Genomic DNA, 18,027 nt, shown 5'->3' with positions numbered 1-18,027 from the left:
AGATTCAGGAACCACTAGAAGTCCAAATCCTTTTCAGTCTATCACCCCAATTCATCCATAAATATGACTCCTTCTCACACTCCTCCCTAACTCCCTGGACACTTTCTGTGCCTCTAAGACTCAAGACCTGTCATCAATACTCTTGATCTGTGATATCCTCTCTGGACAGTTCCTTCACTCACATCTCCCTTCATTCCATCCTGTTATCCCCTAAGAGCACACTGCTCCCACTGCTGTGCATATGGGACATGCTTTTTTCTCAAAAGGACATGCTTTTTTCTCTTATACCATATACCTCTGGGCTTGAAGATGAGAAAGCAGTATCCTACTTGCCTCCTATTGTAGTTTCATCAATCATTCTCCTTCCTCTTCAAAACTTAGATCCTATGAAATTCATGCTATCAGACACTATAACCCCAAATACTGCCATCTCATTGACCTTCAAGTCATACAAACAAAGCTTAATTTAGCTTATTTTGCAAGACTAACTTGACCTGGGTTATTTCTTAATTATGCATCTGGAAATCATAAGCAAAACTTGAACTGGTTCCCAAGGTTAATATGAAGTCACTACTGACCAATTCCCTATCATTTAAGAAAATTCTAATATAACCAATCGCTGTGAAGTATAATCACTTCCTTTCCACTCTATAAGCTACCCCTTACAGGAGGGGCATTGTCATCCAACAATAGCTTCATTCCATGCTTTGGTTTGCATGCTCCCAGTTTGCAAACTGTATTTTGGTGTGTGCTCAATAAACCTTTGCAAATTACTACTTTGCTGATTTATTGGTTTTCTGTTATTTATGAACTATTTATGAACTATTTGTCAATAGTCGCTCACTGAGGTCCAAGGCACCTTTAGGAAGGTGTTCCAGAAGTTGCCCACATCACATCTTATATCCATTGGATCAAATGTAAGCACAGGGTGACAGCCGCAAAGGAAGCTCAAAAATGTAATCTCTTACTGAATAAGACCAGCTAAAACTCAGGGAATTCTATTACTAAAGGAAAGGGGAAAATGGTATTTGGGGATAGTGATCTTTGTCACATTAGTTGAGCCTATTATGGTAGGGAAAGATAGGATTCAGTAGGCAGAAAGGGAGAGGCTAAGTCTGGAAGGTCCCTGGGTGGGGAAAAACACAAATTTTAAAACATTTCTTCTTGGAACATCTGACCTGGAGCAAACTCCCTCAGGCATAAAGTTCCTCTTGAGAATGTGACAGACCCCACCTACTCCTCCTCAGGTTTCCCTCAGGAATTTGACAAGACTTGGCTAAAAATAACAGACCCACAAAGCACCTATGGCCATAGACCACCCCTCATACAATGGAAACAAGCCAATCAAAAAGGAATGACTAGGTATTTAGAGTTATCAAGCCAATAATGGTAGAACCTGAGAAGGAGCAAGGGGGAAGGGAAGGGAGGGCTGACCAAAACACTATAAAGCAAAGTCCCTTGCCTATAGTCATGGGCATTCACTTTGGAACGCCCCCTCTCTGCAATGAGAGTTTTCATACTGTTCTTACTTTCTTAATCTTATACTCTTATGAACTTTTGCCTACTGCTCATTTTATTTTGTGTCCACCTCTTTATTCTTCCAAGTGGCAAGAGAACAAATCCTGGGTATCGAGGTAAAAAAAAACCACAAAAGTGCTCGCTTCGGCAGCACATATACTAAAAAAACCACAAAAAACCTGCAACACTATTATTTACCTATTCTATGTCTTCCACAAGTAGCTGACTGAGACCAGAGAAAAGCACCATAGCCATAATGATTCTTATCCTAAATCTCAAAAAAGCAATTGCTTTTCCATAACAATCTTATACACTTTTTAAATACATCTGATGTTCTACCTGCAAAAAAATGACAATTTCATATGTTCTCCTCTCTTCTCAAACCTTCAACAATTCCTTCCCAATTTTGCAACTGCACTCTTAGCTGATAACCGTTGTATTTTATTGAAAAATTTTAAACCATCATGGGAAGTTCTTTTCTTTCTGACCACCAAATCTATCAACCTACCTACACATTTCCACCATCAATTCTAACTTTCTTTGTTCTCATCCTGTTTGTTGCACGGTTTGTAGAAGCTCTCTGTTCCCAGCAGAGATGAACAGCTCCCTTTTTGCTCTGAAGCCTATCCTCACTGGCGTTTCTCAAAAAGTGATGACTGCAATCATATGCAATTTCTCTTGTGTCATTATGTTTTTTTTTCTGTTGACTATTCCCAGCAGCTTGGAAATAGTTTCTAATAAACCCCATCTTCAAAAAATGATTTGGAGAAAGGACTCTGGTAAGTTGGTGGAGTTGAAGCACCAGGAATCTGTCTCCCCACCTAGACATCAATTGTATTGGCAGAATCTGTAGGATATGACCATGTTGGAACTCTGGAGTCTATTGAAGGCTTGCAACTTCCAGGCAAAGGCTTGGACGGTAAATTGCAGCTAGATTCAGTCAATGTCAGCTCTTCGCACAATAGCAGCTCCCCATTTCCCACCTCCCAGCCCTGTGGCAGGCAGCCCTGTACATCCTCCAGAAGCTGCTTGCATGCACTTGCAGGAGCCAGCGTAGACACAAAGGACCCTGTTCCCCAAACATGGGCAATCTGTGCTCTGACTGCTGATTGCTGTTTCTGACCATAGAGATACAAAGAAGATATATTTGTTCTCACCATTTTCTCACTTCTTTTCTTCTCAGTTGCCTTCAATTTATCTTCCATCTCCATTACTACATGATGATGACTTTTGTCAATGTCCTGCAACTTGACAAATCTAAGATCTTTTCTATCTTATATGCTTCTCGTCAGCATTTGACAGTTTTAACTATTCTCTTCTTGCAGCAATCTCTTCCCTTGGTGTCCACCCCCACCCCCACCCTCACTAATGTTCTCCTGGTTTATATGCTACATCATTGCCAACTCCTTTCCAGTCTTGTTTTTTGGCTCTTGGTTTTTTTCTCCTTGGTCCATTCTCTAAACATCAGAATACCTCTATTCTCTTCCCTTATACTCCTCACAGGATCTCATACATTACCATGGCTGTAAGTACCTATATATGTTAAGTGATTCCCAAACATTTATTTCTAGGTCAAATTGCTGGGCTCTAAGCTTGTATTCACCAGTTTATTTGACTCTCCACTTGACTGCTCAACAGACACCTAAACCTAACCGTAACAGAACTTTTCTCACCTAAATGTGTCTTTCCCTCAATTTCCCCCAACCTACGTAAAGGGCACCAACATCTTCCCAGTTACCTAACAGAAACCTGTGAAAATCTTTGCTCATTTTTCTAAGACTCCATGTTCTATCCAAAGCAAGCCTTACAGAATCCCTTTTCAAAACATATGATGGGAGCTCCTGGGCAGCTCAACAGGTTAAAGATCTGACTCTTGATTTTGGCTCAGCTAAGGATGTCACAATTCATGAGTTCAAGCCCTGCATCAAGCCCCACATCAGGCTCAGCACAGAGCCTGCCTGGGATTCTGTCTTCCTCTCTCTGTGCCCCTCCCCCACTCTCATGCATCTGCTCTCTCACTCTCTCTCAAAAATAAACATTAAAAAAAAATCACTTGAAAAAAACTAGTTTAAAAATATGATGAATCTTTCTTTTTTTTAAAAAAAAAAAAAACTTTATTATTTTGAGAGAGAGAGACAGAGCACCCAAGTGGGGGAGGGGCAGAGAGAGAGAATCCCAAACGGGCTCCACTCTGTCAGCACAGAGCCCAATGCAGGGCTTGATCTCAGGAACCCTGAAAATATGACCTGACATGAAGTCAAGAGTTGGAGGCTTAACTGAGCCACCCAGGTGCCCCTATGATGAACCTTTCTTACCTCCACTCTACTCACCTGGATTTCTACAAATGCCTAATGTATAACATTTTACTTATTTATCTTGTCTATTGTCTGTTTCATCAGTCTCATGAGCTTCATAATGGAAGGGGATTTGGTTTGTTTTCTCTTACACTGGTGCCCTCATAGCCTAGAATAGGGCCTGATTCTCAGTGAATATTTTTGAGTGATTGGAAGAAAAGTCTAGTGGGACTCAGACATGCAAAACTGAATCATAATACATTCTTTTAAATGGGAGTGTGTACAAAATTTAGAAAGGGGAATATTTGGAGATCTTGGGAATTAGACACAACTTTAGTCTTTCTTTTTGGATGAAAGAAAAATAAGCCAAGAACAAAGAACATTGTGAAAACATTTGTCTTACTTTTCCTTTTAGAATGTATGTTGAAGCAAGAAATTGTATCAAATATGATCACTTCCCAAATAATTTACAAAAATAAATATAGAGAAACAATGATGGGGGAAATAATGGAAGGAATTAAAGCTTCCAGGAGCTGGATTTTTCCAGAAAGGAAAAAAGGTAAGTGGAGAAAGACATTGTAAGTGTGCAATGTGAAGAAAGATACAGAAACAAATTTTTAAAAATTCCTTTTCCTGGAGGAATGAGAAAGGAGTTGGTCTCAAGTTTACAGGACAGCTATGTGGGACCTTTATAGAGTCAGAGAGCTAGTGGGGACAACCCGTCCATGGATGGCTTGTGACTATCGACTAGTATTTAACTTGTAGAAATCCTAAGATCAGTCAACTTCATTTCTAAGACTCTATCCTACAAAGATAATAGCAAAAGTATATAAAGGTACCTTCACAAGGACATTGTTGCAGCAAAATTTAAAATAGCACAAAAGGAAATAGTCTAACTATTCCTTTATGCACCCACAGAGGTGACTTAAAGTCACCTGAGACAGCATAACATTTACTGGTCTAGAAGGAGGTCTGTGATATACTGGGTATATGAAAAAGCAAATCGTATATAAAATTAAAGGCATGATTTCTTTTTTGTAAAAAACAAAGTGTAGTCATATTTATGTACATATATATATATATATATCCAGAGATGCTTTGTGGAAATAGGAAAAACATGTGATTGAGAGATATGATTGGAAAGACAGAAATACATGGATTTCATCTTTTATATTTTTATTTGATGGATTTGGGTAATCTAATTTTTCTTGTTTTGTTGTGTTTTTTTCCTTCCAAATATTTTTTTAATGTCATGATTGCTTAAGGATAAAGTTAAGAGGCTCGGGGCGCCTGGGTGGCACAGTCGGTTAAGCGTCCGACTTCAGCCAGGTCACGATCTCGCGGTCCGTGAGTTCGAGCCCCGCGTCAGGCTCTGGCCTGATGGCTCAGAGCCTGGAGCCTGTTTCCGATTCTGTGTCTCCCTCTCTCTCTGCCCCTCCCCCGTTCATGCTCTGTCTCTCTCTGTCCCAAAAATAAATAAATGTTGAAAAAAATTAAAAAAAAAAAAAGGGTGGGGCGCCTGGGTGGCGCAGTTGGTTAGGCGTCTGATTCTTGATTTTGGCTCGGGTCATCATTTCATGATTGTGAGATCAAGCCCCACATTGGGCTCATGTTGGACATGGGGCTTGCTTAGGATTCTCTCTCTCTCTTTCTCTCTCTGTCTCTGCACCTCCCCTGCTCATGCATGCACATGTGTGCTCACTCTCTCAATAATAATAATGATAATAATAAGTAAAAAGGAAAGCAAAGGGACAAATGGAGACAATGAGGAGGCAAGAGGGAGGGAGGGAGGGAGGAAAGTAAACGAAGGGAAAGGGGGAGACAGAAAGAATGGATTTGAAGTTGATTGTGTTGTTCACCAAAATCAGAGAAAAATTAAGAAGCAATTATATAATGAGTTCTATCGTTTGAAAATAAGACAATGGAGTACTTGGGTGGCTCTGTCAGTTAAGCGTCCAACTTCAGCTCAGGTCAAGATCTGGTGGTTCATGAGTTTGAGCTGTGCATCGGTCTCTGTCCTGACAGCTCGAGCCTGGAACCTGTCTTCAGATTCTGTGTCTCCCTCGCTCTCTGCCCCTCCCCCACTTACGCTCTGTCTCTCTCTCTCAAAAACAAACATTTTAAAAAATAATAAAGAAAAGAAGACCATAGTTATTTATTACTAAGGAGGCTACAAAATCTATGAAGAAGAAATGAAACACCACTCTAAGGGACTGTGGTTTCCTGGTTCTACGTTCTATCTGGGCTCAGGTGTATTTTGTCATCCTGTGTCCAAATAGCAGTATTGATTGTCTTTTATCACACACTACAGTATATCTGAGGGCTGAAAAATCTATCATTTCAATTTAACATTTATTGAGGAATGGTAATGCATTCTACACTTGACAAATGAGCAACTGTATCTCTTGGCTAGAGATTTACATAAGGCTTCTAGTTTTAAACAGTCTGAGTCATTTCAGGAAGTAGATGATTTTCAACTGATGTAGAAACAGAAATCAGTTATTCAAATGATTTAACCTCAATGAAACCAGTGAAAAATTTACTACTTTAGAGTGTAGTATGTGTTTCATCTCAAACTTGGAATTGCTTCCTTCTTTGATTCTAATTTTATAGACGGGGGGAAAAAAAAACCTTACATGTGCAGAAGATATATACAGCTTTGCTTTATTGGTGAACTCAGTTCAGAAATATGTTCTAATTTCTATTTGTTCCACTCCACTGTTCAACATGATCTAGACAAAGACAAAATGGAACCCATTTAATTTTCTGTACCATCAATATTATTATTGTTGCTACAGTCTTCAATATTTACTAAGGACCTACTTTATGCCAGTTATTGTGCTAAGGGGCTGCACGTGGATCATTTCTTAATCCTCACATAATTATCTAAAGTAGGTAATATTACTAACCTGCCACTCTACAGATGAGGTCACTTGCCCATGGTCAGAGCAAGAACAAGCATGTTGGTCTACCTGACACCCGAGGTCACATGCTTGGATACTTGCTAGACCAGTATAGCTGTCAATATATACTACCTCTTCTAATTTATTGTGCCATGACATTAGCACATGCCTAATTTACTTTTTTTATCTACTTATTTAGAGTTATGCCTCTGGCTTATTAGATAAAATAGAAAGAATTCCCCTTCCTAATGTTCTACCTCTAAAAATGGTCATCCTTTATTTTCTTGTCTTATGAAAGCATTTAAAATGTAAGGATAAAGCTAGGCATAAATGTTTTGATTATAGACAATCTTGCTAGAAAATGGCTGTTCTTGACAAATTCAAGAATTGAATTGAGTCATTCAACTGAAGTGAGTAACTGAGTAGGTGCTATTTAAAATGGAAAATGGATGATTTTCAAGTGATGTAAAAACAGAGGAATTGGTTATTTAAATTATTTAACAAATGCTTCTTGATGATACTTTTATGAAGGCAATTATATTTAATCAGGGCAAAGTCTTGGTTTCAGGGCTCAATGTTGCATAGAGTTTCTTGTCTCCCAAATGAAGTTCAACACATTATATAATTAACATATACTTGACAAACTTAAGGAGCGACATGATTCGATTCAAAACCGTTGCATCCTCCTGGATTGACAGCTTCTTATTTCTAAGACAGGTAGAAAGAGCCCTGAACTTGTACCTCTAAAATTTCACAAGTAAACAGCAATATGACCTTGGGCAAGATAATATTACTTATCTCATTGGACTGTTACCAGCTTTAAATGAGGTACTGTGCGATTAAAACTTTTACAATAAATCCATTATTGTTGTTGTTGTTGTTTCCTAGCTTGGCAGGAACACAAAGTGGCAAATTCCTCATCTTTTTTTTTTTTTATTTCCATTTTTCCTGCTTAAGCATCTATTATTTTTTGACCACTGGCTATCTCATTACTTTGAAGAAACAACCAATAACATTAACCCAGAGCCTTGTTTTCAACAAGTTATTTGAACTATACCCCTTGATTTTTCTCACAGAAACCCATTAAAAGGAAGACCAGCCCTCAGTAGTTAAGCCAATTCCTTACTTCCACTCTGGTCTGGAATCTATGATAATCTTTCTGCCACCTCCCCTTTTACAATCTCTACCACCTCTGCTACCAGAGGAAGGTAGATTCTGGAGAAGAACTGAAATGGGTCCATCTAGTTCCAGTTACAGTAATAATTCTCTAAGATATAGTTTACAGATAAACTGCAGATTTATCTTCTATAATGTATTATTTTAAGCTTATTTATTTATTTATTTATTTAAGAGAGAGAGAGAGAGAGAGAGAGAGAGAAAGTAAGACAGAGAGAGAGAGTGTACATACAGGTGGGATAGGGACAGAAAGAGCAGGAGAGAGAATCCCAAGCAGGGTCCATGTTATCAGCAGAGAGTTAGAACCCAACTGGAAGCTCGAACTCACAAGACTGAGCCCTGTGATGTATTTTATTATAAAGTTATCTATGTAGGGGTACCTGGCTGGCTCAGTCGATAGAGCATCTGACTCTTGATCTCAGGGTCATGAGTTCAAGCCCCACGCTGGGCATGGAGCCTACTTAAAAAAAAAATAACAACAACAACAATAATAATAAAGAGGAGTGCCTGGGTGGCTCAGTTGTTTAAGTGCTCAACTCTTGATTTTGGCTCAGGTCATGACTTCACAGTAATGGGATCAAGCCCCCTGTTGGCTCCTGGTGTGGAGTCTGCTCAAGATTCTCCCTTGTCCTCTGTCCCTCCCCTGCTAGTATGTGTGCATGCTCTCTCCCTCTGTCTCTCAGAAAGAAAGAAAGAAAGAAAGAAAGGGAAAAAAAGGAAAGAAGCTTATCTATGTAGAATTACCGGTCATATCAGGAGGCTCTATCTGGATGAAGGTATATGAAGAAGATAAAGTTGGCATGTAAATCAAAGATAATTTCTCCACTAGAAGAATACTTATATAAAAACATCAGAGCACATTTTCAACATTTTTAATTGTCCTAAGGCACAGCTGTTCAACTTGTGAATCAAGATAACGCACATGTAGGGCACCTGGTTGGCTCAGTTGTTAAGCATCTGACTTTGGCTCAGGTCATGATCTCATGGTTCATGAGTTCAAGTCCCACATCAAGTTGGGCATGAGCCCAAAATCAGGCGAGCCTCACTTTCTCTTTCTCTCTACTTCTCTCTCTCTCTCTCTCCCTCTGCCCCTTCTGGGATTCTCTTTGCACCTCGCTCACTTGTGCCCCCCCCCCCAAAAAAAAGGCATATGTGGCTGAGGTCCAAAAAACAGAGAAAGAGAAAAACCTATGTAATTAAAGTGTTTAATATTAATTACATTTGTAACAATACCAGGCCTTCTTGGGAATATCAACTGTCTTTCGACAGAAAGACAAGTTGTCTGGATAAAGAATCATCACTGATTGTAAAATAAAGCTTCATTGGCTTATTTTTAATATTTTACATGAACAATTTCATTTAATTCAGTAGTTCTTTAATTTCATCAAATATCCAATAAGTGTTCAAATTTCCAATTGTGTCATAATTGTCATTTCTTTTACAGTTTATTTGCATTGGGATCCAAATAAGTTCCATACATTGTGATTAATTGATATGTCTCTTAAGTGCCTTCTAAAAAATTTATTTATTTATTTATTCATTCATTCATTCATTCATTTATTTAGAGAGAGACACAGAGAGAGCACAAGCAGGGTAGGGGCAGAGAGAGAGGGGGACAGAGGATCCAAAGCAGGCTCTGTGCAGACAGCAGAAAGCCTGATGAGGGGCTCAACCTCACAAACCATGAGATCAAGACCTGAGCTGAAGTCAGACACTTAACTGACTGAGCCACCCAGGCGTCCCTCATAAGTGTCTTTTAATCTGTAGGTTCCTCTCTCCCTGAATTTATTTGTTGAAGAAATTGGACCATTTGTACTATAGCTTCCCAGGGCTTGGCTTTTGCTGATTGCATTCCTGATATATAGTTTGATATGTCCTTGAACCCTCTGTATTTTTTGTGAATTACTAGTTGGGTCTACAAACTTAGATTCTGGGTTTATATTTTTGGGTGGTGGTCATGAAGGTAAGACTACCTTATAGGTCGTGGCATGTTATCAGGAAGGCATATACCTCTGGTTGTTTCCCTTTTTGTAATGTTGGCAGATGTCAGTGCTTAACGCCTCCATCTCTCAATTCATTAGAGGTTGCCCAATGGTGATATTTTATCATGCTTTATTCGGTTATTGGCTGGAACACTTCTCTTTTTTTATGTTTATTTATTTATTTTGAAAGAGAGAGAGAACAAGTCGGGGAGGGGCGAAAAGGGAGAGGAGAGAGAGAATTCCAAGCAGGCTCCCCACTGACGCTGACCCAGTGGAGTTCAAAGGGGGGGCTTGATCTCACAAACCATGAGATCATGACCTGAGATGAAATCAAGAGTCGGATGCTTAGCTGACTGAGCCACCCAGGTGCCCCTAGATGGAATACTTCTTTAATAAGAAACTTCTTTCATCTACTGTATTAGTTTCCTAAGGCTGTTGTAAGAAATAAGCATGAACTTGGTGGCTCAACACCAACAGAAATTTATTCTCTTGCAGTTGTGGAGGCCAGAAGTCTAAAATAAATGTATTTCCAGGGCCACATTCCCCCAAGAGGCTCTAGGGGAGAATCTGTTCTTTGCTTCTTCCAACTTCTGGGGGCTACACATTACCTGTGGGTGCATTGTTACAATTTCTACCACTGTGGTTACATTTCCCTTTCCTCTTCTTTTTACTCACTTCTATGTATCTCTCTTTTTAAAAAATTTTTAAACATTTATTTATTTTTGAGAGAGGGAGAGAGAGAGGCAGAGCATGAGTAGGGGAGGGGCAGAGAAAGAGGGATACACAGAATCTGGAGCAGGCTCCAGGCCAGAAGTGGGACTGGAACTCACGAACCATGAGATCAAGACCTGAGCCAAAGTCGGATGCTCAACTGACTAATCCACCCAGGCACCCCTATGTATCTCCTATAAGAACACTCACCATAGGATTTAGGGCCTATCAGGGTAATCCAGGATAATCTCATCACAAAATCCTTGACATAATTACACCTGTAGAGACCCCTTTTCAAGTAAGATAACATTCATAGGTTTTGAGGATTAGGACATGGTCATTTTCTTTTGGGGGCCATCATTCAACCCACTGCATCTACTATTTGGTACTTGGTGGTACAGTTCATGTAGGGAAGGTTAGATAAATGCTTATTTTTCTCCATTTATCAATCTTCAAAATAATGAATTAATCCCTAGCATCCTCCAATAGTGACCAATTAGAATTTTCATATTTTGTTTTGTAGCGATATTATAAATTAATGGAAAGTGTCTCATCTTTGTCCAGTGGGAGCCTCTTCATGTTGGCTCCTAAATTCTTTTGACATGACACTAGGAGTCTTTGATATCTTCTCTCATGGGCTGAATTGCGTCCTCCAAAAAAGAGATGTTGAAATCCTAACCCCAGTACTTCAGAAAGTGGCCTTATTTGGAAACAGGGTCTTTACAGAGGGTGTCAAGTTAGAATGTGGTCATTAGAATAAGCCCTAATCCAATATGACTGACATCTTTACAAAAAGGGGGACTTTGGACACAGAGACAGACAGGCGCAAAGGGGAAACAATGTGAAGACACAGGGAGAATGCCATGTACAGATGGAGGCAGAGATTGGCCAAAGACAGGAAGGACTGCTGGCCACCACCAGCAACTGAGAAGAGGCAAGGAAGGAGTCTACTCAGAGTGTCAGGGAGAGCATGGTCCTGCTGACACCTTGATTTCAGACTTCTAGCTCCCAGGACTGTAAGAGCATGAATTTCCGTTATCTTAAGCCACCCAGTTTGTGGCACTTTGTCACCGCTGCCCCGGCAAACTAATACATCTTCCTTGCTATCTGTAGGAAAAGATATTCTAGATTCAGTTTGTATTAGGTCAGGCAATAATTGGCAATTTCATTTGGTTCAAACTGATATTTTTCTTGCTCTAGTTCTGGAGTCAGCAATATCTGCAAGGAGCCTTGATTCCTTTCAGTGGAAAATGGTATTTCAAGATCAAAATCTGGGAGCTAGAGATGCTCACAGTTACTAGATTGGTCACTGTGTTTAGGCTCTTTCAGAGCTATGTGTCTTTCATAGGCTAAAATATATTGGGTCTGGGTTTTTATTATTTAAAAAAAAAAAGACATTTCTTGTTCCTGATGTGGATCAGAATAAGACATTTATCCAAGGAGTGCTGCTCTTGAAAGGCCATAATCTATGTACTAGGTATACTCACTGCCACTGGGTTAGTTATTTCTAGGCTTCTTCAGAGGCAGGGGAAAAAATAAGACAAAATGCATCATGATACTTAAAAAATTTTTTTTTCAATGTTTATTTATTCTTGAGAGAGAGAGAGAGAGAGAGAGAGAGAGAGAGAGAGAGACAGAGCACAAGCGGGGAAGGGGCAGAGAGAGAGAGAGAGGGAGACACAGAATCTGAAGCAGGCTCCAGTCTCCGAGCTGTCAGCACAGAGCCTGATGCAGGGCTCAAATCCACGAACCATGAGATCATGACCTGAGCTGAAGTCGGAGGCTTAACCTAATGAGCCACCCAGGTGCCCCTGCACCATGATACTTCTAATTCAGATTCAGGACTACAGAATTTTTACTCTTCCCGCTTCTATCTTATATCTGTATTTCCTTTCCCCCATGTTGGGAATCTCAGTTTTTAAGAATAATTGAGATAATGTAATTAGAACATCACATAATTACTCATTTTATTTATCCCACATGCCATTAAAAAAACAGGATATACAAACATTATCATCAACAATACAGAGAAGAGCAAATATTTTTTTTCACATTTGTTTTTAGAAAATATCTCACTAAAGATGCAGACTCAAATTACTGTGTTTTAAAGTCACTTGAAAAGGTTCCTTCCTCTCTGTGTGTTATGAAATACTGTTAGCTTTATTTGCTTTATTGTCTTTCAGTTTTGAGACTAATTAAAATTAATTTTATTTTATAAATAATTTTATTTTATAATTAAATGAATGTTTCCAGAGTAAAATATAAAAATATATTTTCTAGTTTCTATTCCTGTCATCATATTATTTTCTCCTTGTCTTCATAGGTAACCTTCCTTAAAAAAAAATTATGGCTTATCTTTCCGTTTTTGTTTTTTTAACACAAACAAGTATGTATGTATGTACACACGTTTTTATAGTTCCTCTTTTCTTAAATGGTAACATACAAAGAACACTTATCCCTACTTGTTTTTTTCACATAACACACTATACTGAAAATTAGTCTAGGGTGCCTGGGTGGCTCAGTCAGTTGAGCGTCTGACTTCGGCTCAAGTCAGGATCTCACAGTTTGTGAGTTCAAGCCCCGCGTTGGGCTCTGTGCTGACAGCTCAGAGCCTGGAGCCTGTTTCAGATTCTGTGTCTCCCTCTCTCTGCCCCTTCCCCACTCATGCTCTGTCTCTGTCTCTCAAAAATGAATAAATGTTAAAAAAAATTAGAAAAAAAAGAAAATTAGTCTACAGTGGTAAATAGAGATATTTCTCATTCCTTGTTATAGCTGCATAGTATTTCACTGTGTGCAAATACCGTGGTTTATTCAACCTTATAAAGACATATAAGGGTGTTTCCTTTCTTTGGGTGTTATAAGCAGTCCCATAATGAATAGTCTTGGGTGTACACTTTTCATATTTTTGCTACTATATCTGTGAGATAGAGTCCTAGAATTGGCGTTGCTGGGTCAATGGATAAATTCATCTGTAATTTGCTAGATATAACTGTACATGTGTGTAACCAAGCAACCTGATTAATTCCAATGATAAATCAACATTTTGCTTAAGGAATCTTATCTCATGACAGCATATATTATATTTATATACAAAAGTTACGCTATATACTAGCCACTTGAGGTATCAAAATTTAGCCAAAGGTAAATTAAGTAACGAAATTAAAGTAACAAAAAAAATTAAGGTAACAAATTTATTTTTTGAATAAATTCATCATCAACCACTGGCATAATTATTAAAATCTCATACTAGTGTTCTACAAAGTGAGTTAAAAAGACCTTCCCCCTATGTTGATGTAGCTGTTAATACACTTACCATTAATAATAAATACATCCACCCAATACTTATCAAAACACTTTCTAGTACCCTTGATCTTCCTAACAATCATAGGTGGTGGTTACTATTTCATCTTATCAGCACAGAGAGGTTTAGTTACTGCAGAAGGTCTCACAGTAAAGTAATCGCATTGTCAAACTTGATTGCACAGACTCTGCACTAAGTTATTTTTGCTAAGCCGCCACTAACTGACTTATATTTCCATCTACAAAAAAGAATTGCAAGTTAGTTGCTGTTTTAAGATATGGAGTAGCAATTTTAAACTGCAAGTTACAAGGGAGGGAGAGAACATTAAAAAAAAAAAAGATTTAAAAAATCTCCACCTCATGTGTATAAAAGTATTCTGTGTGAACAGTAATTTCTTTTTATATACTACATCAAACATCACTGCATATGGAAACCAACAGGTTTTTTGTTGTTGTTGTTGTTGTCTTGCAAAAGCCTAAAAAATAGGTGAACTCTGAATATTATTTTTTTGGTAGGACTGAAATACTTCAGGGCTTCTAAGATCTTGAATAAATGCTGTAACTATGCACTAACTTTACAATAGGGGCTTTCATTAGGATTGGTAAGCTTGAGCAACAAGATCTTTCCTCTTCACTTCTATATTCTCCACAAGTGCCCAAAATTATTGAGCATATAAGAGCTGTGTGATGCCTAAATATGCCAGAATTAGCTTTACTGATGTATTATTTTAAGAACATGGAGACTGCAGGTAAGTTATATAATGAGATTTTAATGAAATCTAAATTTCCAGGCGCAATCTTTTTAGATTTTTTTCTTTCTTGGCATTGTTGTTAAAATAGTCACGTGGAAAGTAAAACATTTTAATGTTTGGACATACAAGGTTTGGTGTCATTTTGTTTAATATTAAAATTCATGCACTACATTTTTCCTTTGCTTTTGTTGTTTGGCAGTTATCCAGTGGTTTAGGCAGAATATTAACATTAAAAGAAGTAACTTTTTCTCATCCAGTAAATTTTGAAAAAAAAAAGATTCATCACAAAGAAAGAGAGCACTATTATGTATCTGTTTAAGTATATAGTTGTTACAAAGTATGAGTTTGCAAACTGATAATCCAGTATAAATACTTCATATATGGTACAAGAAGTACTAAAATTAGAAAAGATATTTAAGCTCTGCTCCTCCCCAAAACGTTCATATAAAAACAATTTAAAAATAATGCTAAATCTAGTCTTAAGTGAGAAGAGATTTCTGTTCACAGATTTCCAGTTTTGTGAATTAAATGGCTGTGGCCTTCAAATTATTCACACCGACTATTTTGGTGCAAGATCAGGTAATATCTCTTCCTGAAATTAAGCTGGCTGGCACACATATATAGTGATTGGAGGCATATTACAACTAAATGAGCATTTGGAAAACAGTAAACTGGAACGGAATACATGGTGGTTACTTAGGTGCCACGCACACTGGAGGGAGAGGGAAGAGTTCTAGGTAAATATTAGCCAAGTGCTTTTAAAATGTGTGAAAGAGGCCATCTCAGAGCCTCTAGGAAGTATGAAGGTCTTAAGGAGTGCAAGGCTGGGTTTTCTGCCTTTTTAATCCAAAAACTATATTTTGTTACTTCATAGATGAGGCTCAATCAGAATATAACTGTCACTAATACCCCTGGGAATAAGTCCATGGAGAGTACATCTAGATTCTAACCCACGTTCTGTATACAGTGGTCTTAATCTTAACTGATGGCAAAACATTTTATCATTTAGTTAATACCAAATGGTTAGGGAAGAAAATGAGGTGGAAGGAGAGGGATTCCATGTGCAAATTACTCGGTAGTATGTACACATAATGAGGTAAAAAGGAGTCCTCTTAAAATAATAAGCGGTGAAATTTACCAGGGTCTGTACTGTTTAGAATACCTTGTCGGGCTAATGGTCACCTGAATATTAAATGAATTACAAATATTGATGGAACCCCATTTTTATGTATCAAGAGCACTGTTTTCCTACGACTTTTTTCTTTAAGTTTCCTCAACAAACAGGCAGCTGTGCAGGGAACTGAAATGCACCTGAGTGTTAAGGAAAGAATTTAGGGTCAGGAGGTTTTAAAAGAAATCTCAAAATTATTTGATCTTCTCTCTGCCCATCACAAACATACCGACAACTTCCCATTTTCTGAGTATTAATGGCTCTGCTTTCTCTAAATTCTTCCTTCAGGTCCTGGCAGGTCGCATATTTTCCTCTCTGGTAAGCTGCCTTTGATATTCTCCAAATCTGCATTCAGAGGCATATAACTGTGACATTTCGTTTTGCTTTATGAGGATAAACTCCTTCACTTGTCCAGACTACATTCCGCGTGTCTCTCAAAATTCCTACGGACAAGAGAATTAGGTACTGTGAGTTCTGCCTTCCAAACAGAGCATTCTCTGTTCTGCGTGAAATGTTGCCATAAAGGCGTGATTTGCCTGAGCAGAGCAGGGCAAACGCCTATTTAATTACACTCCAAGACATGGACTTTTTCTGTCAGCTCTCTCACAGCGAGAGGCCACGAGAATTGGTGGGTCAAGGGCAAGTATTTTAGGTGTTAGTCACTGCACGCAGTCCACGTGGAATCACAGAATTTGGGCAGTATTAAAAAAACAAAACAAAACAACGAAGGGGGGAACGTTATGGTGCTGTCATAATCCGATGGCTCATGTTTCATTGTTGTGTGTTTCTGGCATTTCCACTACCGCAACAAATCACTTAAAGTACACGGTCTATTAGGTGGACTAACCTTGAGGGATATGAAACCCAGAGACTTTTAGCTGTACTGGGGGAGACAACTCAGCCGGTTTCAGAGGTTACTAATTCTGCAATGTGTTAACAGTGGGCCCAAGCCAGCTTTCCTCCCCTTTAGGAACAGGCACACAATTTCGCAGACCAAAGGCCCACCCTCCGCAAGTCGACCGAAAGCCTCGGAGCTCTAAGTACAAGACTAGCTCACTCCCTTGAGATGACTCCGCATTTAAAACTCTGCCCGGAGTCCGAGCGCCTCCGGGACCGGAAGCGGGGTCACGTGACTAGTCCTCCGCCGCAGCCATTGCTAGCGAGGCAGCTTGCCAGCGCCCCTTCCATATTTCTTAGCTCCTCCAGCTCAGGGAGATGCAGAAACACCTGACAAGAGGGGTCCCAGGTAGCTTTGAACTCGAGTGTCACCAGAACTCACGTCGTTTCCAGCAATACTTTAAAAGCCTCTTATCCCAAAAGAGCTGTCGGACACTTCCGCCTGTGGGGTCCACCACGTGATCACGCGAGACTTGGGAAACCTGCGGGGCGACTTCACTACTCCAGGCCACAAGGCTCCGCCCGCCCAGCGCTCTCCACGGCGCGTGACGACGCGGCCCAAGGTGGCCTCCGCCCCGGCGCGCCTGCGCACGCGGCTCTCGCGGTGTCTCGCGCTCAGCCCCGCCCACCTCTGCCCCCGCCCTTTCCGCCCCTCCCTCCCCCTCCGCCCTGTCTCTCGGCGGCAGCGGCGGCGGCGGCGGCTCGCGCAGCTCGTTGGCTCACTATATAAAGGGGAGAAGCGGGCGGACCGGACGGCTGGAGCTGCAGCCGGTGGCGGCAGCGGCGGCGCGGGGAGCGGCGACCGGTGGTGGTTTCCCTCCTTGGCGCGGGGTGGGGAGCGGGCAACGCCCCCCGGACCCCACGAGGGTCGTGGCTTTTTTCTTAAGGGCGATTCTCGAGGTTTTTTAGCTCCGGGAGGACTGCCCCCCTCCTCCTCCTTCTCCTCTCACCGCTCCCCTCTACTCTTTCAGGATCCGATTTTGTTTGAAATTTTTACCCCCAGTCTTGCGGTGGCTTGGGCCACCCTCCGGGTGTTTTGGTTTTCTTTTTCTTTTTTGGTTTTGTTTTTATCTTGTTTTCTCGGGCTTGCCCCCCTCTTGTTTGTGTTGTGTGTGGAAATGGCGAACTCGGCAAATACAAACACCGTGGTAAGGACGTGGTTTGGTGGCCGGCGGGGGCTTCGTTCAGGCGGCAGCAACGGCCGGACCGGGCGGGGGCGGGGACGGCGGCGACTCCCGGCCTCTACTCTCCTCAGCCGCCCGCGCGGCCGCCGCCGCCACTTCCCGCCTCGGGCGGAGCGGGCCGGGGCGGCGGGCGCGGGGG

At 40.3% G+C, this 18,027-nt stretch overlaps 1 protein-coding gene and 2 long non-coding RNA genes across 3 annotated transcripts in view; 1 reads left to right on the top strand and 2 right to left on the bottom strand.

The window, feature by feature from the left end:
* Nucleotides 1–18,027, bottom strand: part of LOC121032142 (uncharacterized) — a 32,394-nt gene that overhangs the window by 13,113 nt on the left and 1,254 nt on the right. The gene's annotated exons all lie outside the window — the stretch shown is intronic.
* LOC121032140 (uncharacterized) lies at nucleotides 6,452–17,296 on the bottom strand. Its single transcript, XR_005791098.1, has 3 exons — nucleotides 17,087–17,296; nucleotides 16,037–16,250; nucleotides 6,452–6,544 (listed from the first exon to the last, which is right to left on the bottom strand). It is a non-coding gene; the product is annotated as an uncharacterized LOC121032140 (long non-coding RNA).
* GTF2A1 (general transcription factor IIA subunit 1) overlaps nucleotides 17,399–18,027 on the top strand; it is a 44,751-nt gene continuing 44,122 nt past the window's right edge. The window contains exon 1 of the mRNA XM_040477924.1: nucleotides 17,399–17,852. Coding sequence (XP_040333858.1) covers nucleotides 17,823–17,852 — 30 coding nt within the window. The 5' untranslated portion in view covers nucleotides 17,399–17,822. The remainder of the gene's footprint in view (nucleotides 17,853–18,027) is intronic.

Source organism: Herpailurus yagouaroundi, unplaced genomic scaffold (assembly GCF_014898765.1).
Source record: "Herpailurus yagouaroundi ecotype Mexico unplaced genomic scaffold, PumYag 141, whole genome shotgun sequence".
Lineage (NCBI taxonomy): Eukaryota > Metazoa > Chordata > Mammalia > Carnivora > Felidae > Herpailurus > Herpailurus yagouaroundi.
Note: the sequence above shows the minus strand (reverse complement) of the source record. Positions and strands in the feature narration are given on the sequence as shown.